Below are 17,338 nucleotides of genomic sequence, written 5' to 3'. Positions count from 1 at the left end.
TGCAAATGAACAATTATTTTTCCTACTGAAAGCCTTGCTTTCCAATTGAACAATTATTAAAATCATATTTTATTACTCAGGAAGAACTAGTGTAACTGTTTACCCAAAAGTCAATTCCTTCTTCATTTTTACTTCACAATGTGTGTATCTTTAGGGGTGTGCTCCATTGAGAAACGGTTTGCTTGATTAAAGCACTCAAGCAAGCACTCCAACGTACTGGAATTTTCAGCATCCCTCAACAACACGGCGGTGTCCATGTAAACAAGGCTGTTGTGGTGCTCGAGAAAATGCTGTCAGGACTGTCGTTTTCAGTTTTACTCGATCCTCTTGTGACAACTTCCCAAAATTAATTTATTATGCCAACAGTTACGAGAAAGATGGAAAGAGACAAATAAATGGGGAGTCCAAAGGAGTAGCCTCCCTGTCATGGTTATCTATGGACCGACCACTGTGCATTCTGGGGAGTGGATTTTCATGTTTGTACATCTTGAAGAATTTGGATGAAAAGTAGAAGAAACAATAAAAGTATGAAATGCACATTTCAATAATACTCACAGAGTTCCCATCATGTAGCCTGGTGTTGGCTTCGTGGTTAGGGTGGTGGCTTGGGATCCCAGGGTCCTGAGTTCAAGCCTCGTTGGCCGCTGAATTAATACACCTGCAGGTTGACTCAGCCTGTCATCCTTCTGAGGTCGGCGAAAGGAGTACCAGTGTGTATTGGTTGAGGGGCACTGCAGCAGTGACACAGTTGCGCTTCCAAGAAATTATAGCTACCCTGGCAGCTAAGCTGCCATTCGCAAGAATAAGAAGAAGTTCCCACCACTTGGGGAGGGGAGGGGGGGGTAGAGTTTGCACATTACTTGCTGAACAAAGGATAATATGTGTGTTGCAACAAGATTCTTTTGAAGCTTGTGTGGTGAAAGTTCAAAGGTGTCGAAAGGGTGTAAACGTCTGAAGGGTCTCAGGGGTTAAAGGGTCTATAAGGATTCTCAAGGTCCAAAGAGTATGTTCCATTCTTAGTTCGAGTCGAAGGGGGGGGGGGGGTAACTCCTTAATTTTTCCTTACATTTTGTGAATAATTGTAATGAAGCAAACATGTGAATATGAGTGGCCAATCAGTGGAATCCTTCCAGGGGGAGTTAATGGGCGTAGCGGTCACTGAAAAGCACTTCACAGGAGCTCATCATCACAACTCTTTGGAGGCTCATGCACTTTTCTTACAAGCCTTTTTCTCATTCACGAGTCACTCAGCACATCAATAATTAATAGTCAAATCATTCACGTTTAATAAAATTGTGGCTCATTGGTCCATTTTACAGCATTACCCATTGTCAATGACAGACATTTTAACACTGTACCAGTTCCCTATCCTTGTGTTTCAAGATAACGACACTCCCAACGGAAAAGAGAATTTATTTTTCAAAAGTTTCAACAGGTTATTTATAAGAGTGATGTTAAAGTGACATTTCAAACAAAATGCCTCATTGAAAATCGACAATGAACAAACAGTAGGAGCACATATGAACAACCAGAGAGTTGGTGTCAAAGCCACCCAATGCTCGCCTGTTTATACATTTATCGTTTTTAAAAGACTAGTCTAATAATTAATATTTTTTATAAAGCATTGCAGTGAAGTCTGATCCAAATAATTTTAAAGCAATATATGTATTTGTATATTGTAATGAGTAAAAAATAGTGTGGTAGATAAAAATATTAGATAGGAAAAAACTAACGTTGATGTGCTACAAAAAAGTTAAGTTCAAAACAGGTCAAAAATTAAAAAAAAAATTGAAATTCTTTTTTAATTTCAACTTCACTACATCAATATAATGTACACCAAAGGAACCTCCATGCCAAATATCAGCATCCTAGTACACATATTAAATGAATGGCAAGCTTCTAAATAACTTGCACCAAAAACTTTAACATTTTCACGCTGACGCTGATGCTGACGCTCACGCTCACGCCGGGGGTATCGCTGTAGCTCTCTGTTCTTCGAACAGGCGAGCTAATAAAGGAATTAATGAGAGACAGAGACAGACAGACAGAGACAGAGACAGAGACAGAAACATTTGTCCTGCAGGAAACAAATGATGTGTTTGTCAGGTTGGGTTAATGGAGAATGGCATGAGATGTTGGTGAACTGCGTGGATGGAATCCTGGAAATAAAAAAAAACAAGAAGTAAAATTGAACAGCCTCAGCAAGGCAATTGCGCAAATGGGGAAAAAGAGGAATTAAAGAGTGAGTGTATGCCCTAATTCTGGATTTTGGGAGTTGAACCGTGAGTGGGCAACTGGAGGAACTTGTGAATCCTGGAATTACTTGGGAAGGTCGGAGGACTGAGAAAACATAGAGATCTACACCAGAGAATAGGCAGATATAAAAATGAAAAAGAATGTTTCACATTGTGTTAATTAGATAATTCATCAAAGCTTTTGTTTTTTGTATACCTTGTCAAAGCTGGAATGAGAGCTAACACACAACGCACAGCAAGGGTGCCATGAGACAAGAGGGGTGGGATTGGGAAGGCCAAAACAGTGGGGAACAGAGACATTTGGAGATCTGTGGAAGGGAGAGGGATGGGGTGGGGAACACGGGGCATACAAGATGGACACTACAGGGACTTTCAGGAAGGAAAGCAGGGAATTTGAAGGAGGGGAGATTGGGGTGGATTAACAGGGGTAGAGAAGATCGAGGATTTGGATGGGGGACGACAAGAGGTGGTGGTGAACAGCTGTTTTGAAGGCCTGGAGGAAGAATGGGATTGAACAGAGTGAGGGAGTTTATTCCAAAGGTGGGGAAAAAAAGAATAATGGAAGAGTGAAGGTGAGCAGTGATTCGGGATTTTCATAGTTTTAGAGGAAGGGGGTTGTTGGCAGACCTTGAGCGCCCTGCGGAAAAATGGGCGGGACAGATAGCAGACAGAGCGCGGGGGGTGGGGGGGCAAGAGCGGAGAGGAAACGGTAGAAGACAGAAGGACCACTGACCAGCCTGCGGTGAGAGAGTGAAAGGCCCAAAGGCTCAGCCTCATCGCGGGAGATGCCAACGATGATGGCAGATAGTGAGACCCAGAAGCTTAATAGAAAGGATTTCTTCCAGAGGATTGTTGAGAAAGTAGATGTGCGGTGGGGGTTGGGGGGAGGGGTTCCAAACGGTCCTTTCTGATAGACATAGTGAGAGTGTGAGATTTGTCAGGAGTGAGACATGTTCCATGTGTTGGACCAGTTTGTGATTTTATCCAGATCTGCAGAGTGAAGAGGCTACTGCTCACCGGTCTGAGGGATGACAGATGGTACGGCAGAGGGTGGAGTCATCAGCAAAGAGATAAGGAGGATTTTCCAGAGTCTGAGAGATCATTGATGAAAACCAGAAAAAGAACAGGGCCCAGAACGCTACCTTGAGGAACTCCAGCCTGGACAGGAAGGGGGGATGAAAGAACTCCATTTAGGGCCACACGTTGACTGCGACAGGAGAGGAAGTCTGCGAGCCATGAGTGGAGATGGCCTTGGATACCATAGGAAGAGAGTTTGGTGAGTAGAGCAGGGTGCCAGACCATGTCAAAAGCATGCGATATGTCTCGGGATATGGCTCTGATTTCATGTCCAGCATTGAGTACCTCCATCCATTGTTGGGAGAACAGAAGCAACATATCCAGGGTAGAGTGACCTGGTCTGAAACCAAATTGATGATCGGAAATCAAGCTGTTGGAGAAGAAGGATTTAATGTCTGAAGCGATGGTGGATTCCATAACCTTGCTGATGATTGGGAGAAGGCTGATTGGTCTGTAGGTGCAGGGATCTATTTTTGCACCTTTTTGTGCAGGGCAGTGATGTTTGCAGATTTCCAAGTAGATTGCAGATGACATTGAGCAAATGAGAGGGTGAATAGAACTGAAAGAGGGTGAGAAAGAGCAGAGGAGTAGGTTTTAGGACACGTGGGCTGATGCCATCTGGACCGGTTGCAGAATCTGACTCGAGGTTTGACAGCAAGCTCTCCACCTTGTCAGGAGAAAAGGACACAGAGTCCAGGGACAGTTGGGTGCGACTGTGTAAGATGGGTACAGCAAGCAATGGGTTTGGGACACAAGATTTGGAAGCAAACACCGAGTTTAGGCATTTAGCCTTTTCACGTGTGGTATCAGCAGTGTGGCCATTTGAGGTAAGGGAGGGGATGGAGGGGGAACATATACCAGAAACAGATTTGTTTAGATGCCACCAGGATTTCGAGGGGGGAGAGAGGTTTGAGTGTTCAGACTTGAGATTAGAAAGATGTTGTTTTCTGGCTCTCCTGAGGGTATATACACACTTGTTACGAGCTTTATGGAAGGAACTGAGATTACCCTCAGTTGGGTTTGCTTTCCATGAGGCAAAGTCAAGTTGTTTCAGGACAACTTCCTCACCACAAGCTTCACTGAACCATTGGCGGGAGGAAGGGTAGGACAACTGAAGACGAGAGGGGATAAATCTGTGCATGAGGAAGAGCAAGTTTCTTTGAAAGAATTCCCAGGATGAGTTGATGTTGGAGAACGTAGTGATAGGAGACCAGACTAGAAGTTTCATGGCTGCTTGGAGACCCTGCAAGTCGGCCTGAGTGAAATGCCAGACTTGACGGTGCTGAGGTGGTTCCCTGATAACAGCCAGAGAGATGTCCTATTTGACAAGGACGTGGTCAGAAGAACCGATTGGAGCGGAAAAAGAACAGCAGATATTTTCTGGGAAATTGGTCAAAATCAGATCCAGAAGAGATAGAGTACCATTGGTTGAGATCCGGGTCAGGAAGTTGACCGATTGAGTCAGTCACAATCAGTCGCAGAAGTCTTTTGCTGAAGTGCCATGACAGGTGAGAGAGGTACCCACACCTAGCCAACTGGCATGATGACAATTGAAGTTGCCACATATGAGGAAGAGAGAGTTCGGATGAGAAGATAGAAGTTGGTCCATGTTTTCGGATAGTGAGGTGTAGATGGAGTCATCACTGTTAGGTGGACGGTACAGTACACATATAAACATGAGGTGGGAGTGGAGGGGAGCCTGAGTCAGAGGTAATCCTGGGGGTGTGGGGGAGTGAGGGCAGTGCATGGAGAGTGACGAATAGAGTTTTTGATGAAGAGAGCAACTCCTCCACCAGGACGAGGCTTAAGTCTATCATTCCGGAGGAGGGAGTAACCAGGGAGAGATACTTGGGAGTCAGAGTCGTCTTGAAGGAGGAAAGTTTATTTTAGGCAGATTATGTCTGGTTTGTCAGAGGAAACCTGTATGGAAAGATCTGTGAGATTTGAGCGAAAGCCCCGGATAATTGAGGTGTACACTGTTAATGAAGAGGGAGGGGAGGAGGCTTTGGTTGCAGCGGATGGGAGGGGAGGGGGTGGATATGACAAGAGAGGATGGGGGGAGGTAAAGAGAGTTGTTGAAAGAGTGTGGGGGATTGCAGAATTGCTAGGGGAGGGGGCCGAATGAGGAGGAGAAACGGCTCTGTGGTGCTGGGGGAGAGGGGTGGGCAGGAGAGGTGGCAGAAAGCAGTTGAGGATTTGAGGAGGTGGTGTGATGAGATGGAGGTGAGAGGGCAGAGGAAGGAGGCAGCTTTGTGGATGTGAGGGGGCGGGATAACTTTGAGAGGGGTGAGTGAAGGGAGTGAATGGTGGCAGAAGGGAGAAAGGTGAGTGGGGAGGGGTGAGGGAGAAAGATGAGGGGGTAGTTTTTGAGAAAGGTGAGAGGGAAGGTTGGAGGGAGAAGAGTGTGACGGTTGCTTTGAGAGGGAGAGGTGAGAGGGGTGAGTTGGCACTGAAGTTAGAAAAAAGAATGGTTGATGGAAAGTGAACATGTACAGCAAACTGGGTTTTTTTAATTTTCAGGTCAGAAATGCGATTAAAGACATTTCTTGATGTATGCAATCAAGGCAAATTAAGAGAATGGAGAGAAGAAACGCTGTAACAGATGGATTTTTTAGGCAACGTATGAAGGAAAGGTCGAATTGAGAGCAGTCTCTTGAAGTGGAAGAAGAGTGGTGAATTATGAATTATGAGAGAGTAATGAGAACTACACGTGTGGAAGAGGAAGATGAAGCATTATAAGAGATCATTTTAATTATTATTTTATTATTATTATTATTATTATTATTATTATTTTTTATTATCATTAATTTTTTGAGAGAGTTTTCATCAGATTAGGCAATGGAAAGATTGTAGAAAAAAATCTTGAGGTGAATGGTGACTTTGGATCGGTAAACGCAGAGGGTGGAAACAGATTGCGTGGTTACTACGAGAGAAGCACATGGCCATGGGAGATGTCTAGTCAAAAGTGAATATATTTATTTTAAATAAGGATTGCATAACATTTGGAAAAGGGAAGGTTGAAGTAGAATCGTGGAGGTGAATGGTGAATTTGGAACGGTAAATGCAGAGTGAAGCTATGCCTTGTGTTGGTGTAGTGGTTAGGGTAGCGGCTTGGGATCCAAAAGGTCCTGAGTTCAAGCCCCGTTGGCTGCTTGAATTAATACACACCAGGAGGTTGACTCAGCTTGTCATCCTTCCGAGGTCGGCGAAGTGTGTACCAGTGTTCTGGACCTGGTGTATGCCCCGGTTAAAATAGGTGTACCATATCCCTGTGTCGTAAGAGGCGACCAGGGTTGCGTCAGGAAGGGCATCCGGCGTACAACCTGTGCCAAATCACTATGCGGATCATACGGATGATCCGCTGTGGCGACCCCTAACGGGAGCAGCCGAAAGAAGAAGAAGAAGAAGAAAGGCAGAGTGAAGCTGCTGGGTCGATGAAAAGTTTCAGGAAGAGGGTGGAGAGAGACACGTGGATACAAGAGGTGTACAGATCGAAAGGATACAAGGAAAATTATTAATTTTTAATGGATATTTGAATATTGGGTAAGATTCGGGAATGGGAGGTTGTAAGAAGAAATCGTGAAGGTAATGGTGAGAATGGATCAGCTCAAGTAGAAGAAAGGTAGTGAAGAACAAGAAGAAGGTGAAGAAGAAGAATGTTGAGAATGTGAAGAAGAAGAAGAAGAAGAAGAAGAAGAAGAAGAAGAAGAAGAAGAAGAAGAAGAAGAAGAAGAAGAAGAAGAAGAAGAAGGATCGATACTCATGAATATGCAAGGAGGACGGTAGTTTTTTTTTAATTTAACAAGAAACAGAGTGTTTAGTTGGAAGGGATGGGAGGGGGGACATTGGGAAAGTGGTGACAATAGGAATTGAAGGTAATAGGGAGAGAATACAAATAGAAACGATCGTAAAATAGAGGGGAAGGATTGCCTCATTTCAAGGGCCTCAAGGAACCCGGTAAGACAAGGTCGATGAAAACTCACAAAATAGCACGATTTTCGAAACAAAACTGAACAAGGAACACGCAGTAACATGTAGGTGAGAAAATAAACAGTTAAAACAGGACAAAAATCGACCGGAGACTTAACTTTGAGAAAGTCGGCAGAGACCCCTGAGAGAACCTGCCGTTGCTGCAAACCCAGAACCGGAACGCAATCACTGGTTAAACAAAATTCATTTCATCAGTGATTAAACAAAATTCCAAAGTTCAATCTTAACTTTACATCAGATTACATGACACACCCAGGGAGATAACAACCATTCAGGAACACAAAAAACCTTCGAAGGTGTATGAAAAACGAGTTAGTAAACACAGTGTGCCACAGCTCAGGACTATATGAACATGATCATGTGTTGAAATATTTCAATTAGGAAGTGTAAATGCTTGGTGAAAGTGCAGCAGGTGAATGGACCACGTGTTCCTGGGCTGTACAAAATCATCACCAGGTACGAATCTGGTTATTTCAAACTTTCAGATGCCATGTTGTGTATTTCATTTCATCTGTTTATTCCTCGACTTCTTCTGGTTCTTTCCTGTTGAAGAAAGCTACACAAGTGGATTGTGTTAGAATTGGTTTATATTTTCTGATAAACACATAATATATAACCTGTTGTATCTGTTATTATATCCCCATTTATAAAACAGTGAAGACATAATATTTCATTGAAATGGCTGTTAAAGCACCCTGTAAAAACATAAACAAGTTTTTCTGCTCTGGTGTAATGTTTAGAATTTCAAAAATTATTTCAAAACTCATAAAACTCTTCCTTGTCTGAGAATGTTTAAACTTCATTTTGGGAACAGAATATATGAAGTAAATTGTGTTTCCCTTTGTTTACATGGGTTGGCAGGATGTCCTGGGGGTATGCACACCTTTAAGTTGTCGAGCATGGGTTTGAATCTTGACCCAGCTATAAACTGTTGTTAAACATCCCACGGTGTCCTTCATGAAGAGTAGGCAAGCAATTGCCGGAAGTGTGGCCAAAAATTCTAAATTCCTGCCCAAACCTTGTGTTCACCCTGTCCCAAGAGAACAAAGTGCAAAAGGGGCAATCCCCCCCCCAAGGGAGTCACTCCACCCCATATATGGGCATATGGAGTAGTTGTCATAGTAGTAGTTTTCTATCATGTTCCAGTAAATAAAGTTTTCTTTCACGTTCTTTCATGATTCATATCTCAGTAAATAGTAAATATCCTGTCAAATTAAATATCCATTTCCTTCAAAGGAAATATCCTGTAAAAGTCGTTAAAGTAAATATCCAGTCAAAGTTCATGTCATGTGCAAGGATTTGTTCCTACCTTTCTTTTTGAGCAGGTACCAAATCAGAAGTGATGAAACAATGGCCAACAGGAGCACGTATGCAATGAATATCCAAATGAATATCACACAATGCGGAGTGGCTTGACCTGTGGAACAAAACACCAGGGAACTAGTAGGGCACTCGGTAGAGCACGTACCTCTGCCACGTAATACCTGATCCACGAGAACATATTGGGCCCAACACATTTTTGAAATATCATGCTATACGGTACTATATCGTTTTTGGCCCTATCTCTCATTGGTGAAGAATCACTTATAAAATTAAATAATTCTCATATCCGGATCTTCACCAAAATCGAATCAATTCGTCCTGACGACACACCCAACCTTTCCACCAAGTTTCGTCCAAATCTGTCTACAACTATTTTAGATATCATGCTATATATAATTTTAGCTCTATCTCTCAATGGTGAAGAATCACTTAAAAAAATTATCGTGTCCGGATCTGGATTCGGATCTTCACAAAGTTGAATCAATCATTTCTCATCACACACCAAACATGTCCACCAAGTTTTGTCCAAATCCATGCATAACTTTTTTGAGATATCGTGATACATGTTGTTTTTGGCCCAACTCTCAATGATGAAGAATCACTTTAAAAACTTCTAGTAGTCAGATCCGGATCTGGATCTTCACCAAAATCGAATCAATTCTTCCTTGTCCTGTCCACACACCCAACCTGTACACCTAAGTTTCATTGAAATCCGTCCACAACTTTGAGATATCCTGTACACATACAAACAGACAGACAGACAGAAAGGGATAAAAATATCACCTCCTGCACCTTCGGTGGTGGAGGTAAAATATAGTGCTCCACAGTACTATATCATTTTTGGCCCTGTCTCTCAATAGTGATTAATCACTTCAAAAATTAAATAATTATCGTATCCAGATCCGCATTCGGATCTTCAGCAAAATCGAATTGATTCGGCCTTGCCACACACCCACCGTGTCAAGCAAGTTTTGTCCGAATCCGCACACAACTTTTCGAAATATCGTGTTATATATCGGCTTAGCCCTTTCTCTCAATGGTGATGAATCACTTAAAAAATTATCAGATCCTGATCCGGATTCAGATCTTCACCAAATTTGAATCATTTGCTCCATGTCACACACCCAACCTGTACACAAAATTTTCATCCGGATCTGTCCACAACTTTTTGAGATACCTTGCACACAAACAAACAAGAAGACATGCAGAGCCCGAGACTTGCAAAATCCATAAAACAAATTTGAACTCAAAAATAATTGCTGTTTGAATTAATTGACCAAATATGCAACTCCTCTTCAAATTTCAAGTCAATCAGATGAAAATTGAGGGTTTTAGAAACACCACCTTCATTGTTGACCTTGGGAATATCACCTTAGTTGTTGACCTTGTGCCTATGTTGGCCTTTTGGTTCATGTCGACCTTAAAAATAATTCCCTGGTTCAATTCAGTGACCCGAAATATAAATCCTCTTCAAATTTCAAGTCAATCAGATGAAAATTGAGGGTTTTAGAAATACCACCTTCGTTGTTGACCTTTGGACTTTAATTGAGGACCTTTTGGTCGATGCTGTCCTCAAAAATAATTCGCTAGTTGAATTTAGTGATCTGAAATATTAATCCTCTTCAAATTTCAAGTCAATCGGATGAAAATTTAGAATTTTAGAAATCTCACTAGTTGTTGACCTTTAGCCTATGTTGACCTTTTGACCTCAAAAACAATACGCTTCTTCCTTATGACAAACTCTTCCAAGTGATGAAGTTTTGTGAAGATCGGTTTAAAATTGTGACCTGCAGGCAACAAACAGAGAGACAGACAGCCAGACAGAGACAGAACAAAATCGACGAACTAATATATTTGAAAAAACTTCGATTTTGCAAGCAACAAAAAGACGACGTCGTGCAGAGCACGGTACTTGCAAAAGCCATAAAAACAAATGCCCTAAAAAAGAATTGGTGGTTCAAGACAATGGCCAAATGTGCAGAGCCTCTTAAAATTTCAAATGAATTGGATGAAAATTGACAATTGTAGAAATCCGGCCTATGGTAACCTTTTGGCCAATGTGAACCTCCAAACTAATTGGCTCATTGAATTCAGTGACCTGAAATATTGAGTGAAATATTCAGTGACCTGAATATGAAAATTGAAGATTTCAGAAATCTCACGCAAGTTGTTGACCTTTGGCTGATGTTGACATTTTGACTTTTTGACTTCAAAAACAAGAGGCTTCATCCTTATGACAAACTCTACCATGTGGTGAAGTGTTTCGTGAAGATCGGTTTAAAATTGTGACCTGTAGCCGACAAAAGGACAGACAAACAGACAGAATAATAGAATCGACTGACCAATATACTTGAAAAATGTTTGGTTTTTCAAGTAACAAACATACAGAAAGGGATGAAACCAGAACCTCCTTAACTTTCGGTGGTGGAGTTCCCTCGAAGGGCAATCGGTAGAGCACATACCTCTGCCAGGCTGATTCGTTTATATTTTGTACCCCACTGATAGGCCAAATCTGGAGTCGGACCAGAACTAAGATTTAATCGGCTTGGTCTTGTCACCTACCAACTCATCCACCAAGTTTCCTCCCTATCCATCCATAACGTTTTGAGATATTGGACTACATATGGTTTCAGCCCTCTCACTCAATTGTGAAGAATCATTTAAAAAAAAAAATTCTCGCATACAGATCCAGATTCGGATCTTCACCAAAATCGAATCCTTGTTACCTTCCCACCCAACCTGCCCACCAAGTTTTCGAATCTGTCCACAACTTTTTGAGATATTTTGTTCACAAACACCCAGACAGACGGGGTGAAAACATAACCTCCATCCATCTTCGGTCGTGGAGTCGAACAACATTGTTGTCTAATAACAACTCCATTGTTATTGGACAACAATTCATCACTGGTGTATTAAAACTGATTTTACAATCAGGGGTATCTGCCATGTTAATGTCACCACCCAACCTGTTTGTTAATGGTCATACCATATTGAGAGGACCTCAATGCTTCACTCTGAGCACGTTTCATCTGGGACTACCTACGTTGTATTGGATCGAATGCCTTTTTGTGGAGCTGCTTTTGGTGAGCAGGGGGAGGGGGGAGGGCAGCTAAAGCCACGAAAAGTTATATGGGTACAAGATATCGTACTAAAGTTATATCCCGGCAGACATCCATTTTCGAAGCTTAGAGGGAGGTTTCTACTGTCATGTGGGGTGCATCCTTGGGACCTCGTTCATTGGAGCTCGATGGTCTGGGTTGGCAGTGTATTTTTGGGGAATTTTTTTGCTCCACCGAACGTTTTTGTGAAGTGAAGGACAAATTGTGAAGGACAATGAGTTAGTTTCAATACATCCCAACCAGAGATTAGCAGAGTTCCACAAACTGCCCAAAGATATTTTATCTTGTACCTATGTTTTTGTATGTGACGACACTGTCAGGGCTTCTCTGTAACTTCCCTACCAGGGCCTCATCTGCGTCATTACCATGAAGGACAAGGACTTCATCCTTAATTTAATTGGAAGTCTGAAATGGTCAATTTAGACAGTCTCAAGGCTGCCGACACAGATAAAGATTTTGATACAACTCATCCTACTGCTGCAGCAGAACACGCTCCAGCTACATCAACTCCCACTGTTCCTTTGAGCCGACACACAAGAGCACTGAGTTCAGCCCCATCGACATCTACATCAAACTCTTTGTCACTGACAACTTCATCAGACGTGCAGAATATTTGTTCTGGCAGACATGTCCATTGGCCTAAGATATTTAATAGGGGATGACGTCGACATCATTATCGATCGTCTCTCTTTGGTCATCGATCTAGGAGGCAGCTCGGGTCATGACTCGTTAATTTTTCTTCACATTTTGCTAATATTGGAAACAAAGCAAACATGTGAACACTCGTAGCCAATCACTGGAGTCCTTCTTGAGAGAGCCAATAGATGTGGCAGACACTGAAAGGCACTTCACTGGAGCTCATCATCATGACACGTTAGAAGCTCGTGTGTTTTTCCTTACAAGCCTTTGTCTCATTCACGAGTCACTCAACACATCAATATTTAAGAGTGACTTTTGTTCTACATCAACAGAACAATTGAACGAAGTGTATTTCGTTTGTTTGGTGAAATGACCACGACGCCAATGAAGGAGCCTCCTCTCCTGCTTTCCAGTTTTTGATGCCATCTTAACACCATGGCGGCTCGATGCCAAGAAACCTTCACCAACCGCTGGAGAGATGACGAGGGACTAATTACACTGAACAACAAATTTCAAAATTTTTTTTTTACTGGAGATGTGTAAAGTGATTAAGACTAATTTGGGTACGCTGATTTCAAAAATCATAACCGTTTTGCTGTATCACGTCAGGATTTTCAGGAACAGAAATATTCCCATTGCCTAGAAGTCAGGATTTCAATGAAATTTACATATGTCTTTAACATGTCTATTTCGTACAATTGTTGTTAACTTGTGTTATATTTCTTTCTTTCAGATAAAGATGTGTAGGCGTTCCTGTACCAATCATCCTGACAACTTCTGTTATGTCTGTGGTCGGTATACCAAAAAAGATCAACAGCGAAGTATATCTACAGCAGTGAAAATGAAGGCCGCCTACTTTCACTACTTCGGGTGTAAGGTGGGGGACCAAGAACAGAGCTGGGCACCACACATCTGCTGCACAAAGCTGTCACACAACCTTGACTCAGTGGTTGGTGGGCAAGCGCGAGCATGCCATTTGCGGTGCCCATGATATGGCGTGAGCTGCAGAATCATCATGATGATTGTTATTTCTGCTGCACAAGCATCGCCGGCTTCAACAAGAAGAATAAAGGTCACATCAAGTACGCTGACTGCGTCTCTGCTCGTAAACCTGTGCCTCATGATGACGAGAACCCCGTTCCAACACCTCCAGCTGATCAGAACATAGCTGTAAGCAGTGGTGAAGAGGATGGTGATGATGAACCCTTTGAACCCGACACTCAAGAATCACACCTTCTGAACCAGGGAGACTTAAATGATCTTGTAAGAGATCTCTCGCTGTCAAAGGCGAAGGCAGAGCTGCTTGGATCAAGGCTGCAGCAGTGGAATCTACTTGAACCTAACACCAAGATATCCTTGTTCAGAGCACGTCACAGAGACATGGCTGAGTTCTTTGAGATGGAAGACACGATGACATTCTGCAGTGACATCAACGGTCTGTTGAAAGAACTTGGGTGTGATCACGATCCTGCAGACTGGCGCCTCTTCATCGACTCGGGGAAGAACAGCTTGAAGGCTGTTTTGCTCCACAATGGCAACGAGAAACCATCAGTCCCACTGGCTCACGCGTTCGGCATGACAGAGACCTATGAGACTATGCGGCAGCTGCTTGATTCCATCAAGTACAATGACTTCAACTGGCACATCTGCGGAGACTTGAAAGTGGTGGCGCTGTTGTTAGGGCTGCAGTCAGGCTACATGAAATACATGTGCTTCCTTTGTCTCTGGGATAGCAGAGACGACAAGAATCACTGGACGAAGAAAGATTGGGAAGAGCGAAAAGAGCATGTACCTGGTCGACACAATGTGAAGCATGTCGCCCTTGTCGACCCAGCCAAGGTTTTCCTTTCACCACTCCACATAAAGCTCGGCTTGATGAAAAGTTTTGTACGGGCAATGGATCTGAATGGGCGTGGGTTTTGAAGTTAATCGACCTTGAGTTACATTTGAAAACTCAAGGAAAAGTTTGGCAACACCTTGTCGGAGGCCAAGATCAAGGCTGGTGTCTTTGTTGGACCGCAAATCCGACAGATTATGAAGGACGAAACTTTTCCGACAACTCTAAACCCCAAAGAGCTGGCAGTGTGGAGGAGCTTCAAAGCTGTGACGGACAACTTCTTGGGGAACGCAATGTAGCGGACAACTATGAAGAAATAGTGCAGCAGCTGCTGGAGTCCTTCAGGAAACTTGGCTCCAGGATGTCCCTGAAAATCCATTTCCTACACCAGCACCTGAACTTCTTCCCTGACAACTTGGGAGCAGTCTCGGACGAGCACGGCGAGCGATTCCACCAAGAGATTTCACTCATGGAGACGCGTTACCAAGGGCGGCACAACCCGAACATGATGGGCGATTTCTGCTGGTTCCTGCATCGTGAAACTGACACAGAGCAGCACAAACGCAAAGCCAAATGCCTAAAGCATTTTTAATTACATTCTAGTGGAGTTTTTCTGTAATTTCTATAATTTTGAAGCATTCATGATGAAATAAATGAATAAATGAATTTTTGTAAATTTCATTGAAATCCTGACTTCTAGGCAATGGGAATATTTCTGTTACTGAAAATCCTGACGTGATACAGCAAAACGGTTATGATTTTTGAAATCAGCGTACCCAAATTAGTCTAAATCACTTTACACATCTCCAGTAAAAAATTTTTATTGTTCAGTGTTATCAACAGGACTTCATTTACAACACGTTGTTCCATTTTAAATGCGAGTGAGATTTATTTTGTTCTGGTTTGAACACCATCACAACAACCAGCACACGAAAAGGAATTATCACCACCAGGGGTATAAGGAGTTTAAAGGGTCTAAACTGGTCGAAGGAGTCTGAAGGTTCTTAAAAGGTGTAAGGGATCGAAAGGGTCCAATGGGGGTCTCAGCAGTGTAAATGTTTGAAAGGCATCTCCAGGAGTGTGTCATTAATAGACATAATCATGTTGCAACTGACCTTCAAACAGTATGTAATTTAGAGACAGTGACAAAATCTTCAAGAACTGAATATTTATTTGTACACTTAATTCTTGATTCAAAAACATCCCATTTTTAGTCTTTGGTAAAACACAGCAGGGGTTTGAAGTGCCGACCTCCCAGACTGAGAGCGGACCCTCTACTCTATAACCGTTACACCACCAAGTCTCGTGTATCACCATCCACATTGTGGATTCCCTGTACCCAGGGCCACCGAGAGCCAGAATGGGCCCCAAGGCGATACAAAGTGTAGGGCCCCCATCATCCGGGCTCTTCAATTTTAATAACAACCTATAATTGGGGTTTCATTCACTTATTTTTCCATGCAGATCCATTTAATACACTTCATCCGCATGGGGTGTGGCCGACGTTCCTGTGTTCATTTAAGTCATTTCATCATTAACTCGATTGTGATTATGTAAATTAGTTTAGTGTTTTAATTTATGAAGGAGGGTGTCATGTCTATGTTAATGGCAGGTCGGGAAATCACCCTGAATGGTTTGGAGGGAGACACAAATTAATTTGCACCTCCCCTCCCCCACCGGTGTGTTATTATCACAAACAATCATTATATGAGACGAAAATTGAAGGACTTAATACGGCCCCTATTAGGTATGGGCTGGAGGTAGTTACTCCGCCTACCTCCCCCCCTCCCCCCACCCCTCCCCCACCCGTTGTGTTGTCATCACAAACAAACATTCGAGGAAACAAAAAATTGAAGGACTAATTACGGCCCCCATTCGGTATGGACCGGAGGTAGTTAATCCGCCTGCCTCCCCCCCTTACCCCACCCCCTCACCACCACCTCTCAGTGTCCCTGCCTGGACCATCCTCATTGTGGACCCTGTTTACGTTACACATTGTCGAACAATATCTCATCACATTTAACAGAGTTTTTATTATTAATCTCCTCAATTAAATGTTATGATAATTGGTGTTTTGTATCTTTCACTTCTGTCGATGAGCTCAGCTCTATGAGCCGAGTCACGTGTCCAAAAGGTACCAAACGTTCCTGCAGTGATTGTTTGTGAGATTGTTATGATGACCCTTCCCGACTCTCCGTATAGAACACACGTCCATGTTCTGGCATCTTTAGGAGTAAATGTGAGAGTGAAACTGGACTGTTTGACATACAATGTCCACTCTGAAAGAAAGACAACCAGCTTCACATCCCCAAAGTTGGATCAGGATTGTCGGTAGGCATTTCCCAGCGCCTCCAATGGTGCATGGACGCTTTCCCCAAGAAGTATCCCCACACTGTGAGGCTCTGAAGCCGAAAATGACCTCATTCACCCCCAAACTCAGCCTTTGATGGAGCTCCAAGATCAACATGGAGTGCGGGTTTCTGAGAGAGCTTTCTGGCCATTAACGTGTGCTGGGTACCAAATGGGGGTCGTGATTGAGCAGAGTGCCAGGGCTATTCATTCGATGTTGAATGGATTCCAGTGCATACATGTGCTTTGAACTACAGTACATGCCAAAATGTTCTGAACACAAGCGTCTGCCATGGCAGGTAGCGTCAATGGTTCCCCAATATATACAAAGGACAGTGGTGAGTGTCCAGGGTGCTGACTGTGGTTGCGGAATTTGTAGCGGTTGTGGTGAGGTGGTTGAAGGGTTTGTGGTGAGGTGGGTGAGCGTAGGTTATTGTGCGTATTTTTAGGAAGGCATTGCGGTAGTCGTATGAAGGTTGTGACGTTGTGGTTCGAGTACGGAGAAGGTTGAAACGAAGTACCCGTTGGGGTTATGACACGCTGTTCGAATGGGGTTTGGCAGTGGCATATGCTAATGAAGCTGTCTGTGATCGTGCGTGCATGCTCGCATGAAGGAGAGGTCGTGTGTGTGCAAATAAAGTAAATAGAATACATAAAGGAATAGAGCATGTAATTTAAGACCTCACGAAAAGCCCTTGCAATGCATTTTGTCCAATTACCCACTTTACATGAGAGAAGGGCTAAGTAAT

General features: G+C 43.0%; 1 protein-coding gene across 5 annotated transcripts in view; it reads right to left on the bottom strand.

The window, feature by feature from the left end:
* Nucleotides 1-1,396: 1,396 nt before the first annotated feature.
* The window catches only part of LOC147025061 (T-cell surface glycoprotein CD4-like), a 37,305-nt gene continuing 21,363 nt past the window's right edge, over nt 1,397-17,338 (bottom strand). For 4 of the 5 annotated variants that reach the window (XM_085885635.1, XM_085885639.1, XM_085885637.1 and 1 more), the window contains 2 exons: nt 8,632-8,739; nt 1,397-7,878 (listed from right to left, as the gene is read on the bottom strand). In XM_085885635.1, the coding sequence (XP_085741761.1) occupies nt 7,838-7,878; nt 8,632-8,739 (149 nt within the window). In that variant the 3' untranslated portion in view covers nt 1,397-7,837. The remainder of the gene's footprint in view (nt 7,879-8,631; nt 8,740-17,338) is intronic. The other variant, XM_085885636.1, reaches the window with a different exon arrangement.

Source organism: Eptatretus burgeri, chromosome 6 (assembly GCF_056783735.1).
Source record: "Eptatretus burgeri isolate ZD-2024b chromosome 6, Ebu_testis_v1, whole genome shotgun sequence".
In the NCBI taxonomy this organism is placed as follows: Eukaryota; Metazoa; Chordata; class Myxini; order Myxiniformes; family Myxinidae; genus Eptatretus; species Eptatretus burgeri.
Note: the sequence above shows the minus strand (reverse complement) of the source record. Positions and strands in the feature narration are given on the sequence as shown.